The sequence below is a fragment of the Lycorma delicatula genome, chromosome 1 (assembly GCF_047948215.1).
Source record: "Lycorma delicatula isolate Av1 chromosome 1, ASM4794821v1, whole genome shotgun sequence".
NCBI lineage: Eukaryota > Metazoa > Arthropoda > Insecta > Hemiptera > Fulgoridae > Lycorma > Lycorma delicatula.
In genome coordinates this window covers 136,824,504-136,841,197 of record NC_134455.1, presented here as the reverse complement: position 1 = coordinate 136,841,197, position 16,694 = coordinate 136,824,504, and the positions used below count along the sequence as shown (strand labels likewise).

General features: G+C 30.0%; 1 protein-coding gene across 6 annotated transcripts in view; it reads left to right on the top strand.

Annotated features, from left to right (window-relative positions):
- The window catches only part of LOC142322756 (uncharacterized), a 64,931-nt gene that overhangs the window by 14,982 nt on the left and 33,255 nt on the right, over positions 1–16,694 (top strand). For all 6 annotated transcript variants that reach the window (XM_075361859.1, XM_075361844.1, XM_075361832.1 and 3 more), the window contains one exon: positions 1,286–1,399. In XM_075361859.1, the coding sequence (XP_075217974.1) occupies positions 1,286–1,399 (114 nt within the window). The remainder of the gene's footprint in view (positions 1–1,285; positions 1,400–16,694) is intronic.

Here is a 16,694-nt window from a genome sequence, read left to right as displayed (position 1 = left end):
ACTGCAAGACTTGTATCGTGTAATTATTTTTTAAATCCACTTGGAAATCCACACTTTAACATTATTCAATAAATTGTTAGTTTATTATTTTGCTCATCTAAAAATAATGGATGGTAACCCCCAATACAGTTATTACTACAGGGGGATCTAGTTTCACAAGATTATGTAATTGTTTACTTTTATTATTGTTTAAACATATATTATATATAAGATTTAAAGTTGTTGAAAGATCCTTTACCAAATTTAATCAAAACAGAAATTAAAACTAAGAATTGCATATATATAAAATCATTTAATAAAATTAAATTAAAAAGTCAAAATTAAAATCAATAATAAAAAAATAATAAAAACAAAATAGAATTCATGTAAACTAGCTAGCCAAAGTTATGTGACTGTACAGAGTTGAAGTGTTATGAATTATCAGCGACTCATAAGAGCAATCAATTAAACAAAGTATAATGGAAATAATAATAAGTTAAAAAATAAATAGATATTATAAAACAAATTGCTTATGGTTATAATGAATCTTTAGTAGATAATACATACAAAAAACAAATGTCAAAAATTAACAATAATACATGATTAATACCAATAAATAACACATAAAAAATTGACAGTGAATATTTAAAATATGTATATACTGATAATTTTGTTGAAAACATAAGGGTTTATGATAAAAAGTTATTTAAATCTGGATACCAGACAAATAACCATTAATTAAAACATTAAAAAATAATACATGAACTGCTATAACATGTGAAATATGCTATTATATAATGATATGATGTTATCTTATGTTTTATGATTTCTTAGGGTTGTCTGTTTACATTCAGTTATTTGAATTTACTGTAGTATGTTTCAATTTTTTATACCAATGGTTAATTTTTAATATTTATTTAAAATATAAATATCATGTCCAGTCTCTGGTATTGAAACTTATCGTGCACCCATTGAAAATTTTAGTTATGCCCCTTAAGTGCCCTTAATAAGTTGGTTGAAGCTTCTGAGTTTAAATTGGCATAACACCTATAAAAAAGTTGGTTTACTCAACTACTAAAGGATCTTTCCCCTTAATAAGTCACCCTAAGGATTGATCACTCCACATACTCAACATATATGGTTTCTTGAAGGCAGTAAATGTTACTCACCAATATCAAGGTCTTATGGTTTCCTGAAAAATTAAATTTCCTATTTTTGAAGTGCATAACAGTATTAAAAATTCATTAGTTAATTCAATTTTATAGTTTTTAGATGAGAATTTTTAAGATTTATTTTTTTGTTATAGGAAGAGGAAGAGTTGTTCGTTGACGGTGGTGCAGTAAAGCATGAATTTGAAGTAGAAATTGATAATTTATTTATACAGAATGTGAAGGCAGAAAATGATCTAACATCTGTTTATGTAAGTGATTTATTAATTTATGCAGCTGGCCAAAGAAAAGGGGAAAAACAAAAACTTAAGTCCATGTGTAATTAATTTTATTTCATCAGATTTAACAACAAAATAAACTGTTTACAACTTACAATCTTACACCATAATAGTTATATTCCTCAAATGTCGAACTGTTTACAACTTACAATCTTACACCATAATAGTTATATTCCTCAAATGTCGAATTCTTGCAAGAATGCATTTTTGAAACCTCTTGCTAAAATTTTTCACAATTCTCTGTTATATTTCAATTGTAATTTTTTATTTATTTCACTAATGTTTTGGTTAAGTTTACTAATATTTCAAAGTTTAGTTTTAAAAACAATACTTTTTCTAAAACCCCCAAAAAGTAAGTACTTTTATATTCATTTAAATCCAGAGGTCATGCTGGTCATGTAACGTCTCCATTTCTTAAGGTAACATAATTTTAAATCAAGTGTTTACTGCAGCAATAAAAGTGCAAGTAGTATGTACCATAGGATTATAATCTTTGTAAACTTATATGCGATACTAGTTATAAAAACGCAAGGGGGGACCCGTTTGCAGTTGTTTCAGCATATGTAATTTATTTTGTTTACTTATGTTATAGAAGATTCAAAGAATAAATATCTATGATTTGTATTAACACAGTAAAACTGATAACAACCTAAGGCTAAATTTACAAGCTGCGACTCACCAAAATCGACTCATACTCGCTAAGTGGACTAAACAACTGGCCTGTCCAATAATGATGTGTTAGAAAATATAAAACAGTTTGACTAAACTGTTTTTTCTGCCCTACAAAAATACTGCATAGCACACACATTGAATCATCAAATATTACTGTCAACTCTTTCTAACAAACGTATTAAGTTATTGAAAACAGATAAAAACAAATAAACTGTCTGCTGTTTGCCGAGAAGCTTATTTGCCCAGCAAACTGTTGTTTTATCGATATTAAATATGCTGTAAGCGAACTGTTAAGATTTAATGGTTTCAGAAAACAAAATAAATCTATTTATGAAAATACTTAATATTAAGCCGAAGAGTAAAACATTCATATAACTGTCAAACCTTGTGATGAAATTGTATATGGTTTTCACCGGCATCAACGGAAATATCCTGTAGTTTGCAGATAATGCATTCAGAAAAATATTAAAATGAAACTGTTGTTTTTAAATGTAAAAAACAAGCAGTTTAGCAATGTAATGGAAAAATAAGTCATGAACATTATTACCAGATTAACACTGATACACAAAAAAAATTTTTTTAATGTTTCTCTAAGTGTGATAACATTTCTTGAATTGTTTTTTTGCATACATTACAGATATGTAAATACAATTTTTCTATCATTCTTAGTTTTAAATAAATTATGCTTCAAAAAATATTAACGGAAAATATAGTCAAAATCTATAAAATTTTGCATGGCCATACCTGTATTAGAATGATTTTGCTGATGCTTTCTTTTATAAATCGCCTCAGGCACATCCCGAATTAATGTCCAACAGTAATCGGCTAGCATGCTAGTATTCAATTTCCCTTTATAGCGGCTTTCCATCACCAAAATGTCAGTGGAATCATTCACCATGTTTGTTACGTCTCCGAGGTTGTCCGGGAAAAAATCCAGATGTGAGTGGAAGAAATGTATTTTCAAAGAAATATTACATACCATACTTCTGTATGAAGTTGATTAATAATATCGTGGTAATTGTCAGATTTTTCTTTGCCGAGAAACCTTTTGCAAACATCTTTAAATGAAGCCCAAGCTGCAATTTCTGCATTATTTAAAATCAAGTTAAATACATCACATTTGACCAACTCTCTTATTTGAGGACCAACAAATATTTCTTCTTTAATTTTTCCTTCATTTACATTTGGAAATTTCTGCCTGATATACAAGAATGCGGGACTATCCTTCTTCATTGCTTTTACAAAATTTTTCATTAGCCAAAATTTTTCATTGATATGGTGAGGGGATAAAAATATGTTTTTTGGGTTCAACTAAGGGCTCTTGAATAATAATTTTACCATTTGGAGTTAAATTGTCTTCTTTCTTTCACTCTTTGTTAACATAATGTTTATCCCTAGCTAGGCTGTTCTGTTCGCAAAGAAAATTCATGTACTTTGTATAGTGTAACCGCATGCTTAACAAAGTAGCTATAACTTTCAACTCACCATATATGTTCCAGTTATGTTTTTTATAATTTATTTTTAAAGAACGTCTTTCATCACAATGTATGACTCTCAAATTAATACCATAAGTGATTGTCATCGAAGGATATTTGTTACCGTTGTGTAGTAGAACCACTTTAAAACTATACTTGGATGAATCTATGAAAAGGCGCCAGTCCTTAGTTTATGAACTTGTCCTAAGAGCAACGCAAGCTCATCAATATTTTTGCAATAAACTAAATTGTTTTCATCAATAATGTACTGAGAAAATTCATTTTGTCAGCTTCAAAAGCCCAAAATTTTTGTATTTTTTTAAAGTAAATTCCAACCTTGCAGTCTTGATAGTAACAGTTCAGCTTGATTTTTTGATAAATTTAAAATCCCTAACCAAGTCATTTTAATTCACCTTTTGATATAAGATGTGGCTTATTGAAAGATAATTAAAAATCAAAATCATTGTTGTCATCTTTAGTACTGCCTGATTCTTCATTGCTTCTTTTGAAACATACATTCACAGGTGGCTCAGGAACTGGAATAATTTCACTGTCAGGTACAGGCCTGATTGCAGATTGCAATGAGGGATATTTTACAGTTTGTTTACAATTTCTAGAAATTCCAGACACATTTGTTAAACAAAAGTAACAATCAATTATGTGATCCTTTGGTTCACGCCAAATCAGAGGTAAACCAAATGAAAAAGCCTTCCGTGTACCTTTCAGTCATCCTCTTAAATATACAGAACAATTAGTGCATACTATATGAGAGCCCACTTCTATCCTGATCACCAATTTACACTGAAAGTACAAATGATATACTTCTTTAATTAAAGGTGTAATGTTTTTTCTATTTGATTTTACAGTAAACACCACATCTTGTCATGAAGGCAATAGTATTCAGTATTCAGTATTAGATATGATGTCATATGTGTGAATATGATACAATTTAATTCTTTGTCTAGTATTGTTTATTTATAGCTTACAAATTATATTAACAAAGTTAAACAATAAAAAATGAGCTAACAAAATACAATATAGGAGCTTAAAATGCTAACTTTACGTTGGAAAATGAAAAAAAATCCTTTAACTAAAATTTTTTAATTTTTCAAAAATGGTGGGTGATAGAAGGATTCTAAGTTCATATTCGTTTTCAGCATCAAAAAAAAACAGATTAAAATGAAGTATTGCATGTTAGGAAACAAAAATTATGTTTATCAGTGTAATTGTATAAATTATTGATGTTAATAAAAACTAATATTTCTGCAATTGTGTAATTTTTTAACGTTATTAAGGAATTGAAAGATCGTATCTGACTTTGAAATGAAAGAAGTTTATGAAGTGTAGCAAAAAATGTTTATATGTAATTTAAGGCATACAAGGTCATGTGGTTGTCCACATCAGATTTTTTTCTTAATAATTTTCACTAATTATTTTTAAAGACTTTCTAAGATAATTTTTTATATGCTATTATGAGCCCCACCCCATGCAACAATACCATTTGTTGCTAAGCCGTGAAAAATGCATAGTAAATTGGTTAATATCAATTGCTAAGGCAATATTCTTATAATTTTGTAAATATGTAAAGTAAATATTTTGTTTTCTGTATTCAATATCGATATCCATCCCATCCATTACATGTTAATATCTGTAATTATGCCCAAGTATATGATTCAATCCTCTTCATGGGCAGCTTTTTTTTATAAATTCAATTTTTTTATAAATAAAATTAGTAATATAGCCATATTGTTTTATTGATGTATTAATATTACATTCTTCAATAAAATTGAAGATTCTCTCATGAACAATTTTTTCTAATTCTCTTGATATATAAGATATTTAAGATATCAGTATATAATTTGTGGTTAAAAATGTTTCTCCAAGTTTAAATTCGCTACTTTTAAAGCAGAAGTCCAAGTAGATTTTAATGTACATAGATTGAAAGTTTATTCAAGCGGTACATAAAGTGATTTGGTTATTTAAATTATTTACATTAATATCAACTCTACCAGTTTTATTTTTCATTTTTTTGGATTATCTCATTAATTTCTATGGAACATGTAGGTTTCATGAAAATACTATTGTTGGCTTCTGGTAACTAGTTTTTCATCATTTGGTGTAGTTATTTTGTTTGCCAAGATGTATCCAACATTTCCAAAAAATTTGTTAAAACTATTATATGTTTCTTTAGGAGTTTCTGTTCTATTCATATTGATGATGTATTCAACTTTCCCTTTCATGTTGTATATCTATATAGTTAACTTTTTTTTGTATTTTTTTTGTCAGTCATTTGACTGGTTTGATGCAGCTTTCCAGGATTCCCTATCTAGTGCTAGTCGTTTCATTTCAGTATACCCCCTACATCCTATATCCCTAACAATTTGTTTTACATATTCCAAATGTTGGCTGCCTGCACAATTTTTTCCTTATACCTGCCCCTCCAATATTAAACAGACTAGTTTGCTGCAACACCTCTTCATTTGTCACTTTATCCACCCATCTGATTTTTAACATTCTCCTATAGCACCACATTTCAAAATCTTCTGATCTTTTCTTCTCAGGTACTCCAATCATTTATATGGAAGTTTAAGTTCCATATAAAGCTATGCTCCAAACATACTTTCAAAAATCTTTGCCTGATGTTTAAATTAATTTTTGTTGTAAACAAATTATATCTCTGAAGGCTCATTTCACCTGTGCTATCTGGCATTTTATATCATCCCTCCTGCTTTGTCCATCTTTTAGTAATTCTACTTCCTAAATAACAAAATTCTATCTCGGTAATCTTTTCTCTTCCAATTTTTACATTCAGTAGTCCATCTTCATATTTCTACTACATTTCATTACTTTCATTTTGTGTTTTTTTTTTTTCATGGGGTAGTTCTTGCGTAGGACTATCCATGCTGCTCATTGTTTCTTCTATATTTTCTTTACTCAGCTAGAATTACTATATCATCAGCAAATCATAGCATCTTTTCACCATTACTATTAATATAATAGTTCTATTTGTAATAATAACTATTTATATAGTTGCATAAATTTTTTTTATTATTTGTAACGTTTTGCACTACTTCTTTTTATGTTCAGTTTTGGTCGTAGCAATTACTTTTTCTAATAATATCTTGAAGTACATTTTATACTCATCTTTCAGGACTTAAAATATTTGGATTTTGTTTTTCAACATATAAAAAAACTAGTTTTACAAGAGGCAATGAAACCTGATGCAGTTAATTTATTTCTAGGGTTATTTTTATTCTTTGTTAAATCCTTCCTCCTTATTCTAGTTGATAACATTTTTTATTATTATTTTTTTAAATTAAAATATAGCTTTTCATGGTTATCCATAAGTAGTAAAGAACTGAGGAGTCTGAGACAAGTTCAAGGACAAATGTCATTGATGTAGGTTAGGGTTGAAGAGTGATTGGTAAGGGGGATAAACTAGTATAAAAAGGGATTAGTTTTCATTGGTATCATGCATTATAGCAGGTTAGGGGTCAAAGATCAGTGGTGTAGGTTAGGATTGATGAGTGATAGTGAGGGGTGATAAATTACTGTGAATAGGGATAATTTTTTGCTGGCAGCCATTTTCTATACAGTTTTGAAAATTTGGTGGTAATACTTAAAAATAACTACCATTTGAATGTGTCACTGCTTTCAAATTTGGTGGTAATAATTTTAAGTTGACAGACATTTTTGTATACAGTTCTGAAAATTTGGCGGTAATAATTTTGAATATTTACTATTAATTTAAAAAAATACACTTACAAATTTAGTCACCAATCAAATTGTACTGATTAACATGTTTATTTTAAATTTGGCCCAAAATTAATAATCCATTTACATCAATTGGAAAATAACAAGAAATTTATAAGTGTAATTATTATATACACGAGTCTCTTTTCATGGTGTTGAATGAGACTTGTTTATTACATTGTCAATTGTTGATTTTACATTAACCTTATTAATGCAAGTAATTAGTTTGCCAAATATAAAATATTTAGACTGATCATTTTTGACTGAATTTTGTTTTTCATGATGTTGCACAAGACTTGTTTATTACAATGTCATTTACATCAGTTACTGACTGCATTAACCTTGTTTACTAGTTTCAAAGTTATCTATTGATTACATCACACCACATGATTGGAAATTTTCTACATAGTACACACACTTGTTGACTGCATTAACCTTGTTTACTCATTTGAAAGTTATCTATCAGTAATACATTTGTGTTACTTGTTTACATGAAATTAACTGATTAATAAAGATAATTGTTTTATATAAATATCAGTTAAACTATTATATGTAACTTATATGTAAATATAAATAATAAATTGAAAAATAAATTTAAAAAACTCAATGGAAAGTCTTCCATTGGTACTAGAGAAAAGTTTTTTATGATTCCACCAAGGATGCCTACAAAATTAGCAGAAGCTAATTTACAGCTCTTGCAGCTAATAAACAAACAGCTGCTCAAGGACAGAACTAAAGAATTTTGTACTTAAAACTAAGAGAATGGTACCCCACACCCCTGTGGTTACATGTGTTTGCAGATGGTTCTACAAATAGTGCAAGAAGGGATGGAGTTTTGCAGAAGCTCTCCAGTTATCAGAACCTGTGAGGAAGATAGCCAGTAATTCTGTGATGGCAAGGTCAGAGCAGTTCTCACCTTGGAATTTATAAAAAAGATCAAACCACAGAAATTCATTATTGTGATTGATTCACAATCTTCCTTAATTGCTGTTTCTGAAGCTTCCTGCTCTTCCACAGCTCAAGTTAATATGTGGTAGGGGGATTAATTGAGGAATTAATCCCCCTAGCACACTGGGTTATTGGGGAATGGAAAAGCTGATCAATTAGTTACAGAAGGTGCTAAAAAGGAACAGCCAATAAGCCAATACCTTTTGTGATTGCAAAGAAATTAATCAAATCCATCATGGGAGAGAGTTGGAGCAAAAGTGGTGGCTTGAGTTCAAGGAGAAGCAATGGTGTTATTACTTGATGAAAAGAGATAAGCCAGTAGATCTTCCAAGGGGTGAGGTTATTGCACAGTTTTGAATGAAGATAGCATGATTTTCTCCAGAGCCACCTCCACGACATTGGAGTCTTTTATCAGCAACATGCCCACTGTCAACAAAGGTATATGACAGCCCTGCATCTATCCACTGGTCCTGAATTACAGGATGTTAGAACCACTGTAAAGAGTGAGGGTGAAGTATATTGGACTGCTAGATTTTACATCACTGAAATGGCCTAAGAAAATCAGGGCATAGGATAAAAAAAAATATATATATATGCATATAAATATCAGCAAAATTTTCATTGTCTTCATATCACACTTTTTACAGAGTAGACACTACTGCACTGGGCTGTACTATTTGTGCCACTTCTTACTAATTATCTGCTTCTATGAACTACTTTATTTTCATTGAGGTGAGTGACACAACTTTTAAATAATTATTAATTAAAATAGTAATAATTGTCTTCAAATAATAAACAAAATAATAACACATTTTAAATAAACATGTAATATTTTTAGGTATGCACTTTTAATGAAAAATATAATAGTACTTTTATGCTGATTCTGGGACAAGGTAAAAAGGTAAAAAAAATCCTCTCCTTTGACATCAAAAAAAAATTCCTTTGTTAACTGACTTTCTTGTGACCTTGTTTACCACTTTGAAAGTTATCTGCTGATAATTTATTTGCATCATGCTTATCTAATAGTTTATTTGAAAGTTATCTCAATGACAAGGCCAGCAGTTGTATATAAAAGCTCAAATTTTCACATGTTCATATTGTGTTCTTACAGTGCAACTGTATATTGTTACTCTCTGCAATTATGCTTTCAGGTGAGCTTATCAATATTTTAATAATTAAAATATAAAATTTTATCTTTCTCTAATTCCAGCAGTAATTATATATTTAATTGCAAAATTAAAATAAAAATACATTACATGCAATATATATAGATTAATTATACATTTTAAATAATGTTGTTTATTTAATTTCAGGAATAATAATTATATATGTAATTGTAAAATTTTCAAAAAATACATTACTTGTAATATATAGATAAATTATGTATTTTAAGTAATTTTGGGTTTGTTTAATTCCAGCAATAATATTAATTATGTACTTTAAATAATATTTCCTGTTTAATTCTGGCAATAATAATTATAACTATTTATCTACTTGTAAAATATAAAATTATTAAAAGCTTTAAAATAATATTTTTCTTTCTTTAATTCCAGCAATAATTATATACAGCTATAGACGTAACAGAATAATAATATTGTTTTTGTTTAAGTCTATTTTATTACATTAGTAAATAAAATTAATATTTGTAGCAATGTAAATGGATTGGTTTAAATATGTTTTATGGTTTTAATAGTTTAATGCATGTAGTGAAATGCAGTAATGTTAAAGAGTAAGGAAAATATGCAGGTCACCCGCTATCGCTGGATGTGGAGCGACATTGTTTCCTTTATGTGCGCTTACTTATATGTATTTTATTCTTTGCTGTATGCATATAACCTATATTCATATAACAACTGAAATCTGTTTAACCTTCTCCCATCACAATGCTTCTTAGTGTTCTGCGAAAATATGTTGGTATCTGATTGCCTCCCTTCATAGTCTTTTGCTACTTTCTTGTGAAAAAAGTTACAGTATATTAACGAGATTTAACAGATTCTGACAAAAAAACAACCGTTACGATTGGATATTTTTTATGCCTGTACAACAAAAAAATTGAAACCGTACAAAAATTACTATAATTTAATTGTAGAATTTTTTGCGCATTTCTACCGCGTTTTTTATTAGCAAAATTTATTTTATTTTATTTGTGTTTATGAAACATAGTTTGCTGATTAAAAAAAAATACTTTCAAGCAAATCGGTTGAAAGTTGGGCAAAATATGATGAAAAACCCGTGTCATAAATCACAGATTAATTAGCATATCAGTTTCGAGACATTTTTATAGTTCTTTATTTTTTCTTAGCGTTACATATAATGTAAAATTAATTTTAAAAAATATAAGACTTTCTAAGAGCATTTATTACTTGAAAAAAAATTTTTTTACAACAGAGTATTGCTATTACACGCCATGGTGGGGGGGGGGTAATAAAGTTCATGAAACGCATAAATAATTACCCCAGTAATTACAAGCTATTCAGTACAAACAACAGGTATTTTTTATGTTACTATGTATATAAAATCGTAATATATATAATATATAAAATAAGAATTTTCGAGCACGCACTAGTTTTTACCCCAACACATAAAAATCGCTATATGGGAGATTCTCCCAAAAAACAAAAGAATGAAATAGATGACAAATAATAAATAATCTAAACAAATAAAATGAAGTAATAAATTTATAAATAAAAAGCACTTACCCCTAGTTGGTGATATTTTGGCGTGTGATACACGAGAAAGCATCCCTGTATGCAGAGTGGTACCTCACAAGCCACACACCTCCAGACTGATCTTACGCGAATGCCGTTTGCCGAGCAGATGATAACGCATTGTCTAAAATTGTTTGTTCCCTCACGTTAGGAAAATGTCTTGCTTCACAACTTTCAAGACGTAACAATTCACGATTTCTTACATAAGATCCTCGTGCAGAAAATCCCGTAGGATATGATGAAACAAGCCCTTTCAAAACCTCATTTCGAAACCATCTGAAGGATTGGTTCTTCTCCATCTTATTGACTGACTTGTAAGCTGTATAAGCATTGACAAGGAGCATATAAAAAATGTGGAAAAAAAGTTTTTTCGTCCATTTTGTCATGCGCCTATGTAAGTAATAGCTTGAAGACAGAAGATCAGATAGATCAACAGCCCCCATGTAATTATTGTAGTCTACAATCATTACAGGTCTCACGACATTTTCTGTACCACGAATTGTTACACTGTATTTACCCTCTTCAGCAGGCCCATGAATAGAAGACAGAAGTGTTACAATTCACTTGTCATTGAATAGAATACAAGATATTCCATCCAGTGTCGTACGACAGGCTAACCGGTGTCTGGTCAAACCTAATTGTTTACGTCGGTTTCGTGTGAATTCAGCTGGCATTCCAGCATGATATTGGATGGAGCTGTTCTACAAGCTAGAATTCCGACATCTTTCAGTCGTCGATATAATTGCAGGGATGAAATAAAATTGTCCATATACAAATGATATCCACAATTTTCATAACCTGCAATTAGATTGATAACTGTACGTTCAGTAATTGTTTCGTTTACATTTAGTTCCTCTCGTTGTCTCCCGAGATACACTCATATCGAATGTGTACCCAGAATTATCGCAAAGTCTGTAAACCTTTATCCCAAAGCGCTTTCGTTTACTAGGTATATACTGCCGAAACAAGACTCTACCTTTGTAGGCGCATAAAACCTCATCAACTACGATTTGTTGTCATGGATTACAGAGTTCACGAGATTTCTGACCTGCAATTTCAAATATTTCGCGTACTCTCCAGAGACGGTCATAGTTACCAGTTTGCATTTCTGATTCTATTAATGGATCCTGGTTAGTGAAGTGTAAATACTTCAAAATATGAAAAGGACAGTTCTCGGTAATGTATTCCCAAACCAAGCGATATGGGAAACCTCGTCAGTTGACCAGTATTTTTGTAAAGTGTGTTTTACAGTATGACCCATTTCCAGGATGATTGCAAAGAAACTTTCATCTGATCAAGACTAACGTCACCTTGAATTCTGTCCTAAGGTAATGGTCTATCAGGTCTACGGCATTGAAAATACAAATTAGTTTGTAATGTTACTTTTTCAAGGATAGCCCCAAAAAACAACATAAATACGGTAAACGGCGTCTGCCCATGAATACGGTGATCAGGAATATATTGAGGCACATTCTGTAAATTCCTACGACGGTTCTTAGGCCGACCTCTCTTATGAGGAGCGGATTTAGCCAAAAGGTCGGGATTCTTTACAAATGCACCTGGTTCTGGACCCGTAAAAGGCAAACTGTTTAGTATGTCATATTTCCACCTATCAGTACAAACTAACCAGGGATTTCGAAGAACTGGCAGACGACCTTCCAACTCGTAACCATCGTCATCTGTAACTGTTAAGTCATTTTGGGCCCGGTCAGTTGGATTTTCTTGTAACTCAAGTCAAGTTCCTCATCTTGGAGAGGAAACTCAACAGCTGGTTGCATTTCAACATCCAACTGCACTGGAGAACGATAATGGATATCATGAAATAGATTACCGTTTCCTTCAGTAGGTGGATGTAGAACTGAACCAGCTACATTTATTTTCTGTTCCCTCTCAGTATCACTGACAGGGATACTGACATAAATCATCATTGTCGCTACTAAAATTCAGGAGATGCGGTTCCGAAAATCGATACCCCTAATTTCAGTATTTTTGATGTCCAAGCCTTCAAGGTCGTCACTGTCATTTTCGTCATAATCTGAAAGTCCTTCGTCAAGAGCAAACCTAATCTGTTGGTCATTCATTGTGTCTCGATAAAAAAAAACCACAAATTTAAAAAAAACGCCCAATATGTGAAAAAAATTGCACTGAATAAAATAAAACCGATGTAATTTTGAAAAAATAATGAAATAATATATTACCAACGGAACGACGGTATGCGTTAGTAAGAACTTACTCCAGTTGTACGCATGCAATAGTTGCGTGCGCACTCGTCCTCACACAATAAAGTAACATATGTTTCAGAAACTACGTTTTATAAAAATTCCCACCACTTAAAAGGCTATTCAGATTGACAAAAACCCATTTTTACTGTATACTACTATTCATTATGAATCGTTATGAGTTTCATATTTTCCGATATCTTTTGTCAGAAAAGATATATTAGACCTCAAATAAAAGTGACACATTTATGACCACAAATTCCTTTTTTGTGTGTGTGCCGTATAACATAATTTATTATGTATTTCAATACATCGTTATGTTGCTAATATAATAAGTTTTTTTTGTAAATAATAAATCCGTAACCCTCATAGCAATTATAATACACTAGTCGCACACACAAGCATATTTCTGAGAAAAAAATGGTCATATTCTTTCTAGTCTAAATAAAACATTTTACATTGTATAAACATAATTCAAATTGTATAAAAAACTGATTCCTTTGTGAATATAAAAAAATAACAGACTTATAAAATAACACATCCCATATAAAATGATTTTGTAACAGCGTTTTAAAACTGTCGCTGCCAGAGCCATTTTAATGGCTACATGATCTGAAAAGGCTAAATGATATTTTTTAATTTGAATACTAGTACACTGTTTTATTAAATTTATATATTTCTTATGTATTTATTTATTTTATCAATTATTAATTGTTAGAAAACTAAATAATATATTTTCTTCTCCAAGATATAAATTAAATAATTCTTAACCTACAGAGTTTGAATTTAGACTTGTTACATTTCATATCTGATTAACCTTTTCAGATCATGTAGCCTTGGAACTGGTTATTTATGGCGTCAGTTTTAAAACGCTGCTACAAAATCATTGTATGTGGCATCTAGTCGGTTATTTTTTTATATTCACAAAGGAATCAGTTTTATTACACAATTTGAATGATATTTATACGATGTAAAATGTTTTATTTAGACTAGAAAGAATATGACCATTTTTTCTCAGAAATGTGCTTTTGCGTGTGTGTGTGTGTGTGTGTGACTTTTGTATTATAATTGCTGTGAGGATTATGAATTTATTTATTATTTACAAAAATAGCTTATCTTACTAGCAACATATCGATGTATTGAAACACATAATAAATTATGATATTCGTCACACAAAGAAAAGGAATTTGTGGTCATAAATACGTCACTTTTATCTGAGGTCTATAAATATGTTTTCAGACAAATGATATCAGTAAACATGTAACACATATCAATTCATAATGAATAACAGTATACAGTAAAAATGTTTTTTGTCAATCTGAATAGCCTTTTGAGTGGTGGGGATTTTTATAAAACGTAGTTTTCTGAATCTACTTTCACTTATACTATCATATGTTATTAATCTGTGATTTATGACATGGGTTTTTCATCATATTTTGCCCAATTTTCAACCGATTTGCTTGAAAATATTATTTTTAAAATCACAAACTGTGTTTCATAAACACAAAGCAAAAATAAAATTTCGCTAATAAAAAACATGGTAGAAATGCGCAAAAAAAATCTGCAAATTATCGTAATTTTTGTACTGTTTCAATTTTGTTGTTGTTACAGGCATAAAAAATATCCAATCGTAACCGAGCGCTAATCAACCGCGGATCATTGTGATGAAAAAAGGTTAATATGAATACTAACACATTATTTATTAGATTTAAATATATATATATATATATATATATATACACAAGTAAATAAAATCTATATATATATTTTTTTTACTTGTTTATTTATTTTAAAAACTATTATGTAATAGAAAACTAAATATTATTCTTGCTTTTTCAGGATATAAATTAAATAATCAAATATTATTCATATTAAACAAAATTAAAACCAGTTAATTTTAAATTGGATTAAAAGCAAGTTTCTGATTAAAATTATTTTTTCTTAATACAAATACTAACATTATTTTATTATATATATATATTTCTTATGTATTTATTTATTTAAAAAATTATTAAATAGAAAAATAATTTGCTTCTTCTTTCCCAGGATATATAAAATAATTTTGTTCAACTTATATTTTTCACACTTCATTAAAAGTAAGTAACTATTTATAAATTTATTTTTAAATTAATACTAATAATGTAGTTTATTTTTATACTTATTAAATTTCAGTATTTATTTTTTATAATCGTTATAAGAGATCACTGTTATTACGTTTATATATATATTTTAAACGGTACATAATTTAAAAAAAAAGTATTGTTTTTACAGATGGAACATACCAAGGTGTTAGCACATAAAAATTTAACTAGTGATAAGAGTATTATTATTACTGTTTGCTCAGTTAGGGTACAAAGTTCTACCAGAAATGATGTATGATGAGAAACGTAAACTAATAGCGCAGTCGTTGCTTCAAGTTTGTATTCTTGAACAGCTGCACCGTTTGGTATTTTATAGTGCTTTGTCAAATTTTGATCACATTAGATTAACAGAAAATATTAGAGACTATATACTACAGCTGTTAGCATGTAGTTGTTTGTTGATATCTCTAAATATTTGTAGTTGATCCTATACCGGTCTGTGGACTAGTCGAATATATGATGGACATATATTACCGCGACGAAATTCGCAAATTTGAGGTGCCAGGGCTCAATGCATTGCACTGGCAGGTAGCGTCTGTTACACCACATGAGTTTGTTTATCGTATTGCGTTTAAGATGCAGATAATAACTCATAGGCTGGCGGAAATCGTGCGTAGAGCTCACGATTTGATAAATAGTAGTTATGTCGTAACTAGGAACAGATTTGCTGTAACTACTATTGCTGCGATATGTATTGCGGCAGCAATAAAGTCCTGCGATATTGAACTGATGACAGGTCAAATATTTACAGAGATAGGATTTATTATACCTATTTCTAAAAAAGAATTTTAAAAAATTTTTATTAAAATAATGAAACCCTGTTTGTTACAGATGGCTCAGCAAACACGTTTTTGTATATTGGCTGATGAAAATGAGCTTTTATTTGAGGATGTAACGACAGCCCCTACTACTTCGGCGCAGGCTTCATCTCGTCTTGTAGTGTTCGTCTAAGACGGACAAGTACCTTTGACCTTGAGGGGTGGTCCTCATCCCGTATTCATTGAAGATGGTGAAATACAATCTTCCAGGGGCGGTCGCGGTCGTCAGCCAGCAGTGGCAGCTCCTTGGTGTAGATTTGTAGAGGAGAATCCGTTAACGTCCATGCCAGTGGTTGTTGACGAGACTAAGTTCAATTTATTAGATATCCTTATAAAATTTTATACCTTGGGGCTGCTCTGCATAAACAATTGGGAAGACACGTTTTCGAGAGTTGACAAAAAATTTAACCCATAATATGAAATCGCTTTTGAATGTACTAACGTCAGCCGTTAAAACGACTAAGTCTAAATGGCTTATATCTACAACATTAGAAGACAACCACATGAAAATCGTCAATGAAAGATGTCGGATGT